Below are 18,602 nucleotides of genomic sequence, written 5' to 3' on the forward strand. Positions count from 1 at the left end.
TAATGAGGCACGTCATAATCTCTTGCAAGACTTGGACTAAAACAATTTATATTTCTCAATCAATTATCAATTACTTTAGGCCTTACCACTAGGTGGTACAATTGCAAGAGCCATAGCATTGCTTTCCTCCAGTACTACATGTGAGAGATCTGCCATTGAAGCTTGGTTTGACGATGGAAATGGGGCTGACCCATAAACAAAAAAGGTTGTTGAAGATACTAGCTTGACATAAAATTTTCGATTATGAGAGTCCATACAAGAGTAGAGAGAAGTAAATTACTGGTTTTGAATAAGGTCTATCAGAGAAAGCCTATTATCCAATTTAGACTTACTGGTGTGAGAATCGCTAAACTAAATTGACGATTTAGTAAGAGACAATTCCATTAACAAGGATTGGATTTCTATAGGAGACCTTACCGACATTATTGTCTCTATCCTTGGGGAATCTAATTGCAGAGTTGTGAAGATGAAGATCTTCATCACTTTGAAGGATGTTGTAGAAGGGCATGCAAGAAACAAGGTTCGGTAATAAATGTGTTGCAGTGAGGTGTAGGCACCATTCTCCTAACTTTGTTCACTTGTTTTTCCTTGCTTCAATTATATCACCCACTACCACCAAGGTTCTTATAGTTTGTGGTTTAAAATGTGTGGGTGTGTTTCCTTGAATATGGTATTTGTTATATCTTCTTAGGCATAAGACTTTAAAAGGAGTTAGGGGTTGGGGACGGTTTGATTACAGCACAGGGAGAGACTGATAAGGCTTAAATTGGATAGGAAATTTGATATAAATGTTCTATTCCATTCTTATGAGATGAAGTAGAATATGTAATATGAATAACTTTAACCCAAAATTATTGTACATTTGGACCATTTGGTGCATGGAAGAGAGGAAAAGAATGTCATGCATGCATGATATGTTTAGTTCGATAAGAATGTGGGACCTAGTTGTCAGTCTTAAATATTTTATTTGCTAGATGTTTCTTAATTTGTGTGAAGGTATGAACGTCAACTCTCACAACTGCATGCACAAATCCAGGTTCATGAATTGTTTTGATGAAAAAGAGTTTATTATTAAGAAAAGAGGGAAAGTTAAGCTAGCGGGAGGCTAATATTTTTTATTGTTTATCAAATTATAGTCATGCTAGTTTTCACTTAACTTGTAATTCTTATGCATGTCTTTGGTTTTGCCTATGTACAGGGAAAACATCGACCAACTCGTAAATACTATGCTACCTACAATGGTCTCTTGGAATTAAAAGAGTTGATGCTAAAGGAAACATGTTTATTGAATTTGATCATTTCCCAGCTATTCAGTGCAGAATTGGAAAGATGCTATAAATTTTTCCGTAGCATTTTGTTTGTTTTTCTTTTTTTTTTTTTGGTAATTTATTTTTAAAGTAAACTATGTAATCTTTAAACCCATTTCATATGTTGCTTAAGCTTGTATATATGCTTGGCACTCATGCTGATCAAATGTTATGTCTTGGTTTTTAATTTGGGTTTTGTTAAATTGAAATCAAGGGAAGTCAATAGGTAATGCTTTTTTCTAGCTCGCATAAATGACAAATTTCGAAGACCTAACTTTAGCTCTTCCATGTGTTGTGTTGATTGTAACTGAAGAATTCTAAGAATATTAAACATCTGATTGGGGATTAATTGTTTGTTTCAACCATGACACATGTTTGTTTAAACCTATTTGAATTTTTTTTATCATTGCATTGTATTTAAACAACACAAGAGGCAAATAGCTTTTGAAAAATGTTAGTTGAAACTTTTACAAACAACTTGGGGGCCTATATTTTCCTAACACATAAGGCATATAAATACTTTTACCAAAATTACAATAAAACATTATTCATGTATAGATTTATAACTTCCATAAGAAATTTTTTAAAAGTGGATACAGTACAGAGTTAATCCACATTCATTCCTTTCTGCATTGACTAATAGCCATTGGTTATAGTCACGTCCGCTCTCTAACTTAAGGTTTTTTTTATGATCTCTTATAGGAAAAAGCGGTTAATTCTCAAGGTTGGTATCACGTTAATCACTGGCTTAGGGAGTGACTCTAGAATTTCAAAGGAAGCCATTGATTTGCGATATCCATTAATTACTTCAACACCAATTTGGTTGAAATAAAAGCTTATGCAAACAACTCTCTGACCATCCCAGTGCAGTTTCTTACCTTCTTACTCTTCTAAAGGGTCCTATAGTCTGACAATGTAAAAAGTAGTTGCACGGTTAAAAAATAATCTAATTGAAAGTTCATACTTCTTAGTTGTGTTCATAAATATACAGTCTTGAGTGTAATGTGCTAGTATGTGTTCTCTTCCTTTCCATTGTTTGTATTAAAGAGTAGGTTTCTTTCATAGTGAGACAAACATTGTTTAGTAATTTCTATTGTTATCTGATTAGTTTCATTTATTTGAGACAGTAGTGTATTTTAAGATCTTGTCCACAAAATCATTTTCCATGTATGTGTTCGTTCAAACTAGCCAAATGGTACTATGATAAATTTTAAGTTTCTTTTCTAACTGTTCTGTCATGAATTGCTACAAGACTAGCTACTGTCTACGAACTGAGAGTATAATAAATAAAGTTAGTGATTTTCATTGGTAACCTGATTTTGCAATTTCGACACACTAACCTAGTCTCTTGGGGGATGATTCACTTTGCAAAGGAGTAGTATTGATTAATGTAATCTAGTCTCTTTTTTGGCTAATGAGGGCAAATGCAGTGTAAAACAATACCAGCAAAAGCTCAACTAAATTTATAAAACTAAATTTCAATCCCATATTATGCAACAGTACCGCATCTAGTATATACATTAAAAACAAATATAGTAGAAATGTTCACTATTGCACACCTTAGATATTTAGACCTTGTCCATTGTATCTTATTAAGTAAATCATGTATAGGATAAATTGCTTGCACATCATGTTTCTCACTGAGCGTAGATCAGAAACAAACACACGAGAATCAATCATGTTCCCTAAGATCAACAACAAATTTGTAGGTATGTTTAAACACATTATTTTGGTGAAATTTAAAAAGTATAAAGCAGTATTAAAATCAACAAATACATCCGGAAACTACATGCGTGTGGATTTTGGAGCATCATTGATGTGTATCCAAATCAAAATAGCTTGTACTTACTGATATCCAATTTCGAATTCAGATCATGTCAGAACAACAATCAAATCAAGCCAGTGTTAGCTCTAATCAACTAGTTAAAATTCTGCTCCTGTTAGACAGAACAAAATACTGTCAACATTTTTATTTTTGACACAATAATGAATAAGCGTTTAGAAAACAGTAAGCAAGAACTCTTGTTTCATCATTGATAACCTTCTACTCTAGTAAGTCTTGTAGACAATGAAAACATGGTAAAAAGAAAGTATTAATTTATTTTTTTTCCCTTTTCAACTATACTATTATTTTTGCTTTTACAGGAGTGTCATATACTTAGCATCTAATATCTTCAAATTGGATTACTGAGTTGATAGTACTTTAAACATTCCATTATGGCTAAGTTGTCTGATATGAACAGTGGCAACATTTTCTTCAAACCGCGTGCCATATGGTTTTTATTTTCTTTTGCCAATCCATCTAATGTATCTGTGTTACAAATTATACATATACCCTTTCGTCCTTCTTGAACAGTTTCATAATTTGGTTTGTTATAGTAGCAATGAAGTTAGCACTTTTTTCTCTCGCTACCCTCGTTTGATTGAAGTGGTCTTATGTTTGAATTTGAAATTCTAGTTGTTTGACCTTTTCTTTGACTTAAACTTGCAATTGAAAATTATGAATCCAGCATCTACTTGAACTCTTATCTTTATTTTCACTAAATTATGATTATCGTAACATTCAAATGCATTGCTATGAACTCGGCAACTAGCATTTAATTTTTTTTTATTTTTTATCAACAAACTAGCATGTGGTAGTCCAATATACAGTCCTAAAAATGATTAACGTATTAGGACTCATTATTTTCTAAAGTCAAACCTTTTTACAATTATCATCATAAAGAAAATGATATTAATTGTTTTATGATGATAATTGTAAAAACCACGAACCTTGACTTCTAAATGCAACCTAAAAGTTACAATGATAGGAAACAAGCACACTGATCTTAGAAAGGATCCATCTAACAACCTTTTTTGCCCTTTCATAAAAACATCCATCCTCAGACATGAAGTTAAAGATTTCCATTCTAATAATGTGATTTCTTGTTTTTTTATTTAAATTTATTGGGCTAATCATGGTCAGCTACAATGCTTTTTAACTTATGATCTCACTGGCTCCCCATTCTCATCCTCAGAAACAAATATTGTACTGTAGACCCAAATTGATCACTAAACCAATCCTCCCTAAGAAACCAGTGCACAACCTCATGGACTTCTCATCTTCTAACTAATTAGCTCATCACAGTCATGAACAAACATCTCAAAGTGAAATACAACTTAATGCAGTATCATCCTACTTCTAACCCACCTCAATCGGCCGTTACATAAAACAAACTTAAATCAGAAACTGTTACAAGATAGGATATACACTGCTGCAAGCTAAACCAATTAGAAAATAGTCTAAAAGCCTCTACGGCCACTAAGTGACTAAAATAATTTCCTTATGCATGTCAACAGACATGATTCATTTATTTTCAGTCTCGACAACTTGACGATGTTGATATGAACTATGAAGGCTGCATAACATGGAAAACCACCAAGCATGAGTAATGCATGAATTAATAAAATAATTAATCCAACTTACAAATTTGCTTTAATTTTGAACCCTAAATTGGGGTTGAGCTTCAGTAAGGATGTCACGAGAAATGGCGGAGCGGCCTGGGGTTGACGGACAAGACAATGATAAGATTCACAGGAGACAACTAGAGCGCAGAGGCATCGTTCTCGGGTTAGTGAAGGATGTTGCGAGTGAATGAATGCATGCTGAAATCAATAACCAAACAAAGACGGGTTTTGAGAAAAAACTGTCTTTGTCCAAAAGCAAAAATTTACAAGTTTGTCATCGCTTAAACATTTATGCACTATTCAAAGACGGTTATATACAAACCTCATCGTTGTGTTCCTATTTATTACAAAAATACCACCGCCAATCATTCTAAGACGGTTCTAAAGAGAACCATCTTAGAATCAGCGACGTAAATAACACATTTTTTTAGTAGTGATTGATGTTTTTTTTATAATGTTAAGGTATGAATTAATCGTCAACCTAGGAGAAGAAATTAATGATGTACTTTTGAAATTTTGACTTTTGATATAGTTGTTTTGGCTATGTTGTTCTTGTCAGTGCTCATAATATGTTAGGTGGAACAAGAGAGAGTCACTCAGAGTGCTATAGTTTCAATGTTGATTTTGTAGCATGTCTATCTATGTAGCATTTCTCATTTGTGTTTTGTTTTGACAGTATTTCAATAGGTTTTAATTACCGATTGTTTGGTTGAATGTTTTAAATTTTTGTATATCAACATATTTTAAGAGTTTTTTGTTTTCAAAAATGAAGGCATTGACTCAAAGAGAATTATCAATTAAGTTAAGAAAAGTTTCAAATTTTAGCTACCCATTCTTTATTAGGTTCAATTAAATAATTTAATCGCCAAATGTAAAGAAAGATAGGTTTAGAGAGAGTGCACAAATGGGTTTATACTTGTTACTTATTTTCTCAAAGAGGTGATCTTGTTTCCCAATCTATATATTTTAGATTCCACTAATCAACCATTGTATACAAGATACCTCACTTGTTACAACCTTTTGGAATCCCTCACCCAAAAATCAAATTCCAAAGCTCATGGGATTCCTCATCCACGAGTGCTAGAAACCCTATCCCAAGACTTCCAATCTTGCAAACTTCTTCTCAAAAGATCAACTACTCATAAGCCTTAGTTAGTCAACCTTCAATCAATTATTGAAGAACTTCAATGGAGAGCAGAGAGAATTTACTAAGTTAGAGATTTCCCCAATTTTGAAAAACTTATACAATGTTTTTCATGTCAAACTTCGAAGCCAACAAATGAATTTATATTTTTGATTTTGGGCTAGAAGTATTCGAATACGTTCATTTAGAGTATTCAAATATTCCAACAAGTATTCAAATACTTGTCTCAGAAATCCAACATTTGCTCTCCGTTGACCAAGTGTTCGAGTACTTCCATCGGGTATTTAAATACTTGCCTCAGAAAATGAAAAATACCAAATTTTGACTTCTTAAAAAAAAGTTTTAAGTATGGGAAATATCCCTAGCCTAGAATTCATGTATTCGTACAAACAACATATAAAAACTAAGATAATAAACTACCTTTTTGACCACCCAAGGACTCTCAATGTTCAAACTTATTACAATGGAATAAATACATGGAAACCAACTATGGAAAGGCGACAAGGGAGAGGAGAATCATCAAAACATAGAGATATAAGTTATAAATCTTCAATTCTTCTTGAAAAATATAAGAGTAATGCTTATAGTCTTCTACAATTATGGGGGAAATTTGAATAAATTCAAAGACTTCGAGTTACAATTGGTATCGGTGATGAAAATTTGGTATATAATTAGTATTTAATAAAATAAATTTTTAGTTTATATAATTAAAATTTATAATAAAGAAACATTTTTAATTATTTAAATTATATTTTTAATTTATAAAAAACAATTATATTGTGATACAATGTTAGTTTTAATTATTGTTATAAATTTTTTAAAAAAATACTGAAATTCAATTTAGAAATAAATATATTAAAAGTAATAGATTGAAAAAATAAAATAAAAAATGAGTTTAATTGTTCTACACTAGTGTAAAGTTTTTTATTTTATTAGTCAGTCATTCCATCATAAAATGTTACATTTTTAAAAAGTTCAAGTCTTATCCTAACACATAACATAAATAATACTTTTTAAAGATATGACATTTTGTGAATGATTGTTTGTGTAAGAAATTAAACTCAAAAGAATTATGAAAAATGTCCAAAACATTTTGGTTAAATAATGACATGGCTAGAAACATTCTCATCTAAGATATTTATTTTTATTTATACCAGGGGAAAACAGACACTCTGTGTCTACATGTTATTTTTAAACAAAAGAAAGATAATAGAAGTTGATGGATAGTTTATAAAGGTAGTTATAAGGATAAAATAATAATTTATGAATGTAATTATAAGAATAAAATAAACATAAAAATGTATACACCAAAATATTTTATTTCGTTGATATATAATCATAGACGATAAACTTATATATAGTTATAGATATACAGGAGGGTTGTGTTGTGACTTATGACTCAAGCTAACCCGTACATATAAAGGAGTGGTCAGATGCTATTGAAATTGAAATACGCAGAGTTATTGTTATGATTGTTACCTGATTCCACAAAATAAGCCATGGTTGTTGCTTTCTACGAGTATATACAGTTACTAGTATCTACCCTTTCGTTAGGATTCAGTAGTACTTGCAGGAATTTGTGCATATTTCGTTTGGATCTCAAAATATCTTCAACCCTTGCTCTTTTAGTGCAGAAATAGCAAGATATAATACTTTGCTGGAATTACTTCTGTTAGACTATATAGCAACCCATAAAATTGTTTGCATATTCTGTTACACCTTGGAAGTTGTTTTCATCTTCATTCTAAAAGGAAGAATTAACCAACAGCAGCAGCAGTGCCGGATCATTTTTGGGACAAAAAACAATCTAACATTTTCTCAAACGAAACTAAATGATTGGATACGTGTAGTTGATGTGATGAAGTTAAAGTTAGATAGTTGATGTGATGAAGCTAAAGCTAGATCATTCTGATGCTACCCGAGTTTAATTCTTGGTGAAAACCACTAAAAAGTTATTTAATTAATTAAAATTGTGAAGTTTCTAAAATAGGAGACCAAATGTAATTGTTTTTCAAGGGGGACTAAAATAGGGGACCAAAGTTTTAAGCCACAACTATATTATTCATATAGCCATGTTACTAACTGACATAGCCAAATTGGAGAAGATAGATTCATCTGAAGCAGCCTTCCGAGTATAGCTGATATTAGTTTCATGAATTATCTGTGGAAGAGAAGTTATTAATGGAAGTAGATAATCTAATAATTCATTATTCTCTGCTAATACTGTAAATAACCTGTCTACAAGAACCTATAAATCGTTTTGGCTCTATCATTTTGCTCATGCTTTATGATCTACTAAGGGGGATACATTTATGCAAGGTCGTATACTAATTTTAATGGGGGAGAGAATTCATATGACAAATATGTCATGTTGACTCTGCTTCCTTGTGTAGTCTTGCAAAAGCGGCTGAAGAATTAAGGGAATTCTAGTGTATCACACATAAAGAATGACTGAATGAGTGTCCCTTGTTCATCATCTAGATGTAAATTTCTACACGAATTGAAGCCCACAAGCCGAATAAGGTGAGTAGAAGCACTTCAGAATGTGAAGCAGATGTTGCTGTGTTGGGGCTTCCTGCTGGTCCAGTGCCATAGACTGATGCTCCACCAGGAATTGTTGTCATGCCTGGTGCAGTTGGGGTCATGATCCCTGGTGTAGTTGGTGTCATAGTGCTTGGTGCAGATGGGGTCATGGTAGTTGGTGTAGTTGGGGTCATTGTGCTTGGTGGATTTGGGGGGCTTACATAAGTTGGTGTTGGTGGACTCATGCTGCATGAACAATACATATATTAGAAATTTAGACTGTATATTTTTTTTTATATGTGGGAATCAAAGATAGTATTAGGTGGTTTACAACAACTCATGCACTCTTACTCAACCAACTGAGTTAGACCCCTTGACAAAATTTAGAGTGTATAAGGTTACATATCATGTTTTATTCATGATAGGGTGAATAAGATATAGTTGTAAGAAATTCTCACCTTGGTGTTTTGGATGATGTATAGCGGCAGTTCCCATTACCTGAAATGATGTAGAGAAGTGCGTGTTAATAACAGACATAACATATTAGGATTTTGTGAGAGTATAAATATAATTCCAAACAAACTGAAATAAGGGAATGAAGTCCATAATCCCTGGATTCATGAATTATGACACGGGTATGAATTAATTTGGTAGAGTGAGTATGCTAAGTATGGAGAGTTGAGCTTTTCAGATTATTAATCAGTTATTGACAAAGGGATTCAATGAAAGACCTTGGTAAGCTACTGAAAGATATATGAGACTCTAAGTAGCAATCTTGCTTCTGTTGCTGTGATTAGAACATTGCTCTCTACTTTTCCCATTAATTCTTGTGTGGATACTACTAGGATCTATCAGTTTTCTACTTTGTGGTTTGACCTTATTTCAATGTGTCATCATGTCATTTCTGTTTAGAGTGGACAGAAAAAATTTAGTTTGGCTATATGATAACAGAACGAACCTCAAAGGGGAAAGGAACAATTTCAAACCACAAAGAAGCACATTGAAATCAGGTCAAATTACATGACGGGACACTAAATTTAACCCGTAAAATTCTATGAAATGATCTCAAGAGATTCCTTGATGCTATGTGGCACACTTGCACTCATGCAAGTATTAGTTCCTGACTAGGAGGGATACACTAATTTTTGTCTTAGATATTGGCAAGGTAATATATATAGTATAAACTACTTAAAATAATAGCTATACATTTGTAAATAAAAAGCTTTGAATTAGAAGAAGCATCAAATTAGTTATTCTGTCATGGAAAATTATGAGACTGCTAGCATGAAAAGGTATATTTGATATAGAAACATGAGAATGCAAAATTTCTGGACTATCCATATGTTGTAGCTTTGAAGACATTGAATGCAAAGTTTCACTTGTCTAATTTAAGACACAAAAATGTTAATTACAAGTTTTTCAATTGTGTTCAATGATCATGAGGATGTACTGAGACTTTATTGTTTGATGAAAATTCTTACTAGGATCCTTGTTTGTAAGTGTGGCAGTTCCTCCGAACGCACAGCTTGTAGGAGCCGGATTCTTCTGGTAGTAGTCATTGAATGCATAAGAAGCATGGTCTTTCAAAGTATTTGGGTTGTAACAACTTGCTCCAGGTTGAATTGCAGAACAGTCAGCACCATAGCCACAAGCATAGTCAAGAGCCACCTTTAGAGTGTTCTCTGCAGCTGATTGGCTTGCAATACACCATTGACCACCTGATGATGCAGTAGTAGTCGGAGTGGTTGGGGTTGTCGGAGTAGTAGTAGTAGTAGTTGGGCTAGGTGGAGCCATAGTTGGAGTTGTAGGGTTTGAGTATGGGTTTGTAGGGCTTGTTTTTGGTGTTGTGGGGTTTGTGTAAGGGTTTATAGGGGTCATGTATGGGGTTGTGGGTGTGGTTTGTCCTGTTGAGCCAGGTGCTTGAGGAGTTGTTGTTGGATTTAGTGTAGGAAATGAATTTGCTGTGCCTGGAGTTGTAGGGTTTACTACAGGAACTGCATCCAACTTGGTACCAAATTCATATGAGATTTCTTGGTGCTCTTCTTCTCTGAATGTTGTGGCTATACTTAGGCCTGCAAAAGAAACCAAGGATCTTTCAACTCTTCAGCGGGACAAATGAAAAGTAATAGCTGAAATTGAACTAGTAAACCTGAATAATTTAACTCATAAGTGTTTCTGTGATTGCTCCCAAGGTAGCAGAGCATGTTTCATTAGCCATGTAATGTACCTATATATGCCTTCCCACAGCTACCATAAGTTTTTATGTTTTGTTTAGATTCGCATTACAATTCGAGCCTACTGAACTGGTTTAAGACGGAAAACACTCTTCATGTCTATTTTTTGCATTTGCAAGAGTCAAATTCGAGATTTACTCAAGTGACCAAACTGGTAGCTAGCATAAGTTATGTTCATACAAATTCAACCTTCTCAAATTCATAGCTATTGTACCTTAAAAGTACATATGGCTATGATTGTTGAACGGAAAAAATCTTGATTAATTCCTGAAGATTAACTTTAACCATTTTGGCTATTGATGAATTCTGTCTACAGCTTTTCATGGCTTGAAAATTGTATTTTTCTAATTAAACATTAAACATTGCTACTATATTTATGGTCAGCTTCTAAGGCTTTGCAACTATGTTATGCCTAGCAATACATGACTAGGAATATATATTAAATGCAAACACATATGTATCCATGTTTTGGGTTAATGGCCAAAGTTCCAACAAAAAATTAAGTTACCTGAATTGCAGAATAGACACAAGGAGAACAACACAAGGGGCCAACTTCTAACTCCCATATCTGAAGGTTGTCTTGTACTGTCTTGATTCTGATTTTTCTTTCTGGGGGTTAGGATGAGCAATGCTTAAGAGGTGCAGATCTATGAGGTAGAACTTTTTCTTTTAGCCCCCATCTTTTGTATATATATAATAATAGCTTGGGAATCATTGCTTTCTTGGATCAAAGAGAGAAGGAAGAATATAAGAAAACTTGGGAAATGAGGCATTGGATATTTGAAATTAGCAAGCAAGAGTAAAAAAGGAGAATGACGGGTAAAAGGCAAAAGGGAGATCTAGTATTAATCTGACACATGGGAGCTGAAATATATATATACTTTAATTGGATGGTGATATTTGTAGTACAAACTACAATGTCATGCTCTTTTGTGCTTTTTTTTGGCCACTGTATATGGGACTGAACCAAAAGTTAAAGCTGATACACTATAGTTTTGTACTTCGTGCCTTTTAGGGTAGTAACGAAGAATTCTGTCTCAGCACAAAACCGTTTTCTTTTTGTTTGAATAAATTTAAGTTATGTGGAATACTTAAGAATCACGATTTCATTTCTTGAGAATTGTCTATTTGGGCCATTACTCCTTCTCTGACAAGAACTTGAGTTGAATGTCATTCTTATGCTACCTTGTCCCATGCTTTAATGTTATTATCTCATGCATTCTTGCTTCCTTTTTTTAAGTAAAGATCTCGCGGATAAGAATATTGAGTGTCCTAGGATGGCAATCGAATATAGATATTTCAGATTTTTTCAACTTTTAGATGTCTGGGATCTTGTATTTAGTTGTTTTCACTTCTAAACTAGGAAAGTGAAAAATAGAAGAGAAGAATGTTGTATTTTGTTCCGTATTTAGTTGTTACCAATTAGTTGGATATATGAAACAACCAAGAGATTTTAAGATTAGCAAAATGGCGCACATAAATTTATTTATTTATTAGGTGAGTCTTTTTTTTCTTTCTAAAATATGTTTTTTTTATGTATGATAAATTAACGAATTTTATTTTTATCTTTGATATTTTCTTTTAGTTATAATAAACTAGCAAATTTTATTTTGGATTCCTAATAAATTATCTTCATTTGTTATTAATCCCTTTCAAAAGAACTAATACAAAATGAACAAAATTTATTAGGGACTAATAAAAAAATAAAATTTATTAATTTATCAATGACTATAATAAAATTGGTTTTATTAGGGACTTAACACAAAGAAAAAAACTATTATGAAATAAACACAAAGTTGAATATTTATTAAGAATAAAAAATATATTTTAACTTTTTTTCTACTGTATTTTTTAGGTGAGCTAAAGGCTTGTAAATTTTTTCTGAAGACCAGAGCCATGAAAGTTGAAAATTGTTCTGTAACCACAATCAAGGCAATTGCTTTATGCACCCCTTTTTGTTTGGTGCATCCCTTTATTGTTTGGTGCAACCCAAATTTTTTATGTCCCAATCTTACCCTTTTTTCCTTGCTCACTCACTTCTTCTCTCCATCTTCCTCTTCACCACATTGCACCTTCTCGTGGCTTCAACTAATGCTTCCCTCGCACCTTTATGTCACTAGCACAACCACCTCTCCCTTCAAATTTAGGATTCAAAGTTATGGTTTCATAATTTAAGTTTGAGTAATCTGAAATATATTTGTGTTTCAGATTACTCAATCCAAAATACATTTGTAAGTACTACAGATTGAGTAATCTAAAAAATTAATGTATTTTGAATTACTCAATTTAGATTCTGAAATACAACAAATTTGGCATTCCTATTATACTAATTGGGTTCTACACTTCTTAAAAGTTGTTGTTTTTTGCATCCCAATACATTTTGAAAAGTTCAATCTAGAATGTAAAATTATATTCTTGATTGGACTTTTTTGAAATGTAATGAGGTGCATGAAGTAATAATTGGAGGTGCAAGAAATAATTATGGAGGTACATCAATTTTTAGCCATTCTTAAATCCATTAAACCTAAATACCGGCAATTGCTAGGGGCGCCTAGCAACATTGCTGGTGCACCCAACAATTTTTAAAAAACCCAAAAATGCCCCTGTACGTTTTTCTTTTATAAAAAGCTATTTTTTTTATTTCATGCTTCCTTTCTGCTTTCTCTCCTGCGTTTTCTCCATTCTGGTGCTTGTGCTGTGCGATTTTTGTCCGTGCTGGTTGTGCTTGTGCTCTGCTTTGGTGTGATATTTGTCAACTAAGGTACATAGCTGCTTTTTTGTGGTTGATTGTTTATTTTTGGTAGTAGAATGCTGTAAGCGTTTCAAATTCGACCCAAGAAATTTGCATTCTTCAGCTGTTGACATTACAACTGCAGAAGACAACTTCTTCCGTGGAGACTCACGAAAGACATTTTCCACGAGCACTCACGGAAGAAGCTGTCTTCCGCAGTTGTGATATCAACAGTGGAAGAAAGCTTCTTCCGTGGAGTAATTCGTTTTATGATTTTTTAGTTTTAAGATTATTTTGAATGTTATTTTGGTTAATTCTATTTGTAATTTATGTGAAACATAAAAATATATTTGTTGGTTGAAGTGTTGATTTTTTTTGCCTAGGTTGAAGTATTTTTTGGTTAAATGAGCTTTGTAGGTTCTAATTTTGAAATTATGTAATTAAAAGTTGAATTTGGTTATGTATATTTGTGTGAGGTTGTCAAATGTTGAATTAGTTTGATATTCATAGTTTGTAAATTTTTTTGGGTTGCTATATTGTTCAAATTATTTAGTTGAATGTTGAATCAGGTGATAGTTATAGTTTGAATTAAGATGGGCGAAGATCAATGGGCATATTACAATGCGATGTTCGAAGAAGTCGATATGGATTTTCAAGATGAAGAAGATTGTGGTGTGAATGAAGCACATGTTGATTGTTCAGATATTTTTAATAGTTCTCAGGTAATCATGTCGATTAGTTTTAATGTTTGGTCTAATGTATGATTTGTGTAAAAATTAATATTTCGTGGTTGTGTCCTAGGTCTTTGTAACCCGAGAAGATGTTTTGAAGTGGGCTTAAACGGTTGTCCATGAAAATGGTTTTGTTGCAGTAATTATGAGGTCTGATACATATACTGGTAGTAGAGGAAGAACTTCATTTGTGTTAATTGGGTATGAAAGGAGCGGTAAGTACAAGGGTAGGAATAAAGAATTTGTTAGAAGAGACACAGGTACTAGAAAATGTGGTTATCCCTTTAAGATTCGTGAAAAATCAGTGCATGGAGGTGAAGGTTGAACGGTGAAGCTGATATGTGGGATTCACAACTATGAATTGGAGAAGACCTTAGTTGGACATCCATATGCTGGGAGATTGACAGATGATGAGAAGAATATCATTGCTGATATGACGAAGTCGAATGTGAAACCAAGAAACATCCTACTAACGTTGAAGGAGCACAACAGCAGCAGTTGCACCACAATCAAACAAATCTACAATGCAAGAAGTGCATATCGTTCTTCAATCAGAGGAGATGACACTGAAATGCAACACCTAATGAGGCTCCTTGAACGTGACCAATACATTCATTGGCATAGATTGAAGGATGAAGATGTGGTGCGTGATTTGTTTTAGTGTCACCCAGATGCAGTTAAGTTATGTAACGCATGTCATCTTGTTTTTTTTATAGACAGTACCTACAAAACAAATAGGTACAGGTTCACATTGCTTGACATTGTGGGGGTGACACCAACCGGGATGACTTTCTCTACTGGGTTTGCATATCTGGAGGGTGAGCGCGTGGACAATCTTGTATGGGCATTGGAACGGTTTTGAGGCCTTTTTTTAAGATACGATTGTCTTCCTGTTGTTATTGTCACAAACAGAGACCTAGCCCTGATGAATGCTGTGAAAGTTGTGTTTCTGGAGTGTACGAATTTGTTGTGCAGGTTTCACATAGACAAGAATGTGAAGGCAAAGTGTAAATCACTAATTGGTCAGAAGAATACCTTGGACTATGTAATGGATAGCTGGGGTAACCTGGTAGATTGTCCTTTGGAACAGGAGTTCCTTGAGCACCTTCAAAGGTTTCAAGTAGCGTGTTCCCTGTGGCCAATGTTCATTGACTATATATGTGAGACATAGATTGTCCCACACAAGGAGACATTTATCTTGGCCTGGACGAATAAGGTGATGCACCTAGACAACACAACAACAAATAGGTATTTAAATGTTTTATTATTTTAGTCAAGTTTCTTTTAATGATTGTTTGGAACATTATTGTTATTAATTTGTCTTCTCTGTTGTGTGTTTTAAATGTAGGGTTGAATCTGTTCATTGGTCTTTGAAAAGGATATTACAGAATAGCGTTGCAGACCTCTATAGTGTTTGGGATGCAATGAACAACATGATGACGCTGCAGCACACTGAAATTAGAGCATCATTCGAAATAAGTACGCATGTCGTTGGTCATGTTTTTAAGAAAACCTTATACAAGAGGCTTCTGGGAATGGTGTCAAGGTACGCTTTAAATTAAATTTTGGTTGAGTTTGAGCGCATACGTCATTTGAAAGACAATCTGTCTTCTTGTGGGTGTGTCTTGAGAACCACGCTAGGTCTTCCTTGTGCATGCGAGCTACAAAGGTATGATGGTGGCAGCATCCCACTGGATGCAGTCCATATGTACTGGAGCAGACTTAATTTTTCAGACCAGGGGCTATGTGAGGCCAAAGTGAGCATCAAGGAAGAGATTGATAGAATACATAAAAGATTTGAGGAACTTGATGTTTGCGGGAAAGTTACTTTCAAGAGTAAACTCCGAGAATTCGCATTTCTCGATGAGACCTCTATGTGCCCTCCTCCAACAAAGGTTAAGACGAAAGGTGCCCCAAAAAAGGTAATGAAAAGAAGCGAAAGATCGACAAAGCGTGATCCATCTTATTGGGAGTATGTTGATGCTTATCATTCGGTTCAAAACAGCAACACCTCAGTCAGACCCAATGCATCATCTTTTGAACCACCGAAGCCAGCAAGGATGATCCCCATGTTGGATCAATTTTCGCCATTTATGCATGGTTTCATTGAGGATGTTGTTGATGTGAAAACAGATGGTAGTTGTGGATATCGGTCAGTTTTCGCTTTGTTACGTATGGGAGAAGAGTGTTGGGCCATGATGCGTAACAAATTGATTAAAGAAATTGGCAAATGGTCGCAAGACTACATAAAGATCTTAGGTGGCACGGAGAGATATGAACAGCTGAGGTTGTCCCTACACGTGGATGGGTTATCCAAGGTATGTGTTTTATGCTTTTTATTTACATAAGTAATGTTTACATGACTGACACATGTATTTGTTATGTGATTTAGGTTAGTATGGACAAATGGATGGATATAATGGATATGGGATATGTAATTGCGTCAAGATATAATGTAATCCTTGTATCGTTGTCACGACAACAGAGCTTCACATTTTTTCCTCTCAGAAGTCGACCACCAGCCGATTCTGCTGCGCACCGCATAATATACGTCAGTCATGTGTTTGACAGTCATTTTGTTTAGGTCCATTGAAAATTCGTTTGCTCAAATAATTTCAATTATTGAATGAGTTGGTTTGTTTGTTTAACTTATTATTGTAATTTCACTTACAACAGGTTTATCTGAAAGATCGTTGTCCCTTACCGCCTATGGCGTTGTTGTGGTCAAGCAATGCGTATCCGGAGACAAAACAATGGCCAACTGCATATGTAGGTAGAATGCAGCAATACTTAAGCCTAATGACAATTAATACAACGCATGTAGACCTAAGCGGACACTAAACTTGTAATATTTATGTATCTATATTTACATTGGATTTATGTTCATGTAATTAATGAATTGTTCCGTGAACAAGTGTTAGTGTGTCAAATTGTTATATTTGTGTTGAACTGAATGCTAGTTATATGTTTCTAATAGGTCGAAAACCAACTTTTTTTTATTTTTGGTGCCTCGGTTTGAGGTGCGATTTGATGGAACGGGGCACTGCTTTTATTTTTTTTGGGTTCCTTGACGTGCAAACATGTCAAATAGTGGCCCTGGATAGTCTCAAGCGGCTCCCACATAATTTTAAAAAAAGCCCGAACAGGGGTATTTAGGCATGTTTCTAAAAGGCCCAAAACCATTTTTTTTTATTCTTTATTGTACGTATATATATGGTTAAAGTTTCTTAGTGACCATAACATTGTATTACTTTAACATATTTTTTCCAACAGGACAATAAGTTTATTTTACATATTTTTTTCTTTAATAAAATTGTCATGTCATAATTTTTATTTTTTATTTCCATATTTGAATGAATGGAATAACATTATTTTCAACATGACAATTTTTTTTCTTTTCCTAATATTATCTCCTTGTTAAATTATTTTATCTTCTTTATTTTATATATTCAAATACCATTATAAATGTGACTCATGTGTGTGGTTTATATTTAAATTTCAAACCATATATTTATAGAGAGACAAACATAAATCATAAATGATGTAAGTAAATGTGTTTTATGACATACATAAATAAATACAAAAATTAATAATTTAAGTACAATAAAAATATAAATCCTAATCTATGCGGCGTCTCTGGCGCGGCCTAAGACTTCCATTTGCGGCGTCACCTCTAGCTCAGACAACGAGTCATGATGTCATGTAAGTCAATGCCCTCAATGACCATCCTGAGGTTGTTGACCCGCTCCAAATCCTCAACAATCGCTCCTAAATCCTGAGCCATCCCCTGACATCCTTCGCAGTGAACCTGTCACAGTCAAAATAACAAAGTCAGTGTCACATTTTTAAAAAATTTAAATTATGAAAAACTACAGAAGTTATGCTTACCACTGAATGGGTAGGGAGATCGGTCGCGACTGAAACCTCGGGGATGGGTGGCTCCTCATGATGAGGGGGAGGCGGATGTCTCGACGCAGCAGTATCCTCGGTCTGCGTGACGAATGGGTGCGATATCCGAAAAAACCACTCCATGTAGTCTAGCACCACCTGTCCAGGAACTACACAGAGCTCCCCTGAAGGCACCAAATGGTCTGAAAAATGCAGCCACCGGTCATCTATATCATCACCCGTCAAAGAATCACAAATCGGCGGTGGAGGGACCGTCTGAAGGTAGCCAAACTGTCGAAGAACCCGCTCAGGTCGAACGTACACCACAGTCTGACCCCATCTAAGTTGGCCGGTGTATGACAATATCAAGTCAAAGGCCCTGACTCCCCGGTACTCACATAGGGCATCCAGCACACATAAGTCACAATCAGGGCATCCAAACGTCTCCGATACAAGGCTCCCTTGATCCTCATCATATGAGCCTTACTCGTAAGCCACCTGCAGGCCCGTGGGCTCCCCTCATCATAAGCATCATGAACGACGGATGTATGCACTGTAGGAAAGTGCTCGTATATCCAGCACTACAAACACATAGTC

General features: G+C 34.3%; 2 protein-coding genes across 2 annotated transcripts; one reads left to right on the forward strand and one right to left on the reverse strand.

Moving 5' to 3' along the window:
- Positions 1-8,282: 8,282 nt before the first annotated feature.
- Positions 8,283-11,605, reverse strand: LOC102667154 (PLASMODESMATA CALLOSE-BINDING PROTEIN 2). The gene is made up of 4 exons (XM_006587060.4): positions 11,164-11,605; positions 9,903-10,493; positions 8,880-8,919; positions 8,283-8,667 (listed from the first exon to the last, which is right to left on the reverse strand). Exons 1-4 carry the CDS (start codon positions 11,219-11,221, stop codon positions 8,376-8,378), a joined length of 981 nt encoding a protein of 326 aa, XP_006587123.1. The 5' UTR covers positions 11,222-11,605; the 3' UTR covers positions 8,283-8,375.
- A 2,657-nt stretch (positions 11,606-14,262) lies between these two features.
- On the forward strand, positions 14,263-16,701 carry LOC106794347 (uncharacterized). The gene is made up of 6 exons (XM_014761595.1): positions 14,263-14,332; positions 14,834-14,972; positions 15,093-15,230; positions 15,466-15,663; positions 15,748-16,435; positions 16,510-16,701. Exons 1-6 carry the CDS (start codon positions 14,263-14,265, stop codon positions 16,699-16,701), a joined length of 1,425 nt encoding a protein of 474 aa, XP_014617081.1.
- Positions 16,702-18,602: the final 1,901 nt, after the last annotated feature.

Source organism: Glycine max, chromosome 9 (genome assembly GCF_000004515.6).
Source record: "Glycine max cultivar Williams 82 chromosome 9, Glycine_max_v4.0, whole genome shotgun sequence".
Taxonomy (NCBI): Eukaryota; Viridiplantae; Streptophyta; class Magnoliopsida; order Fabales; family Fabaceae; genus Glycine; species Glycine max.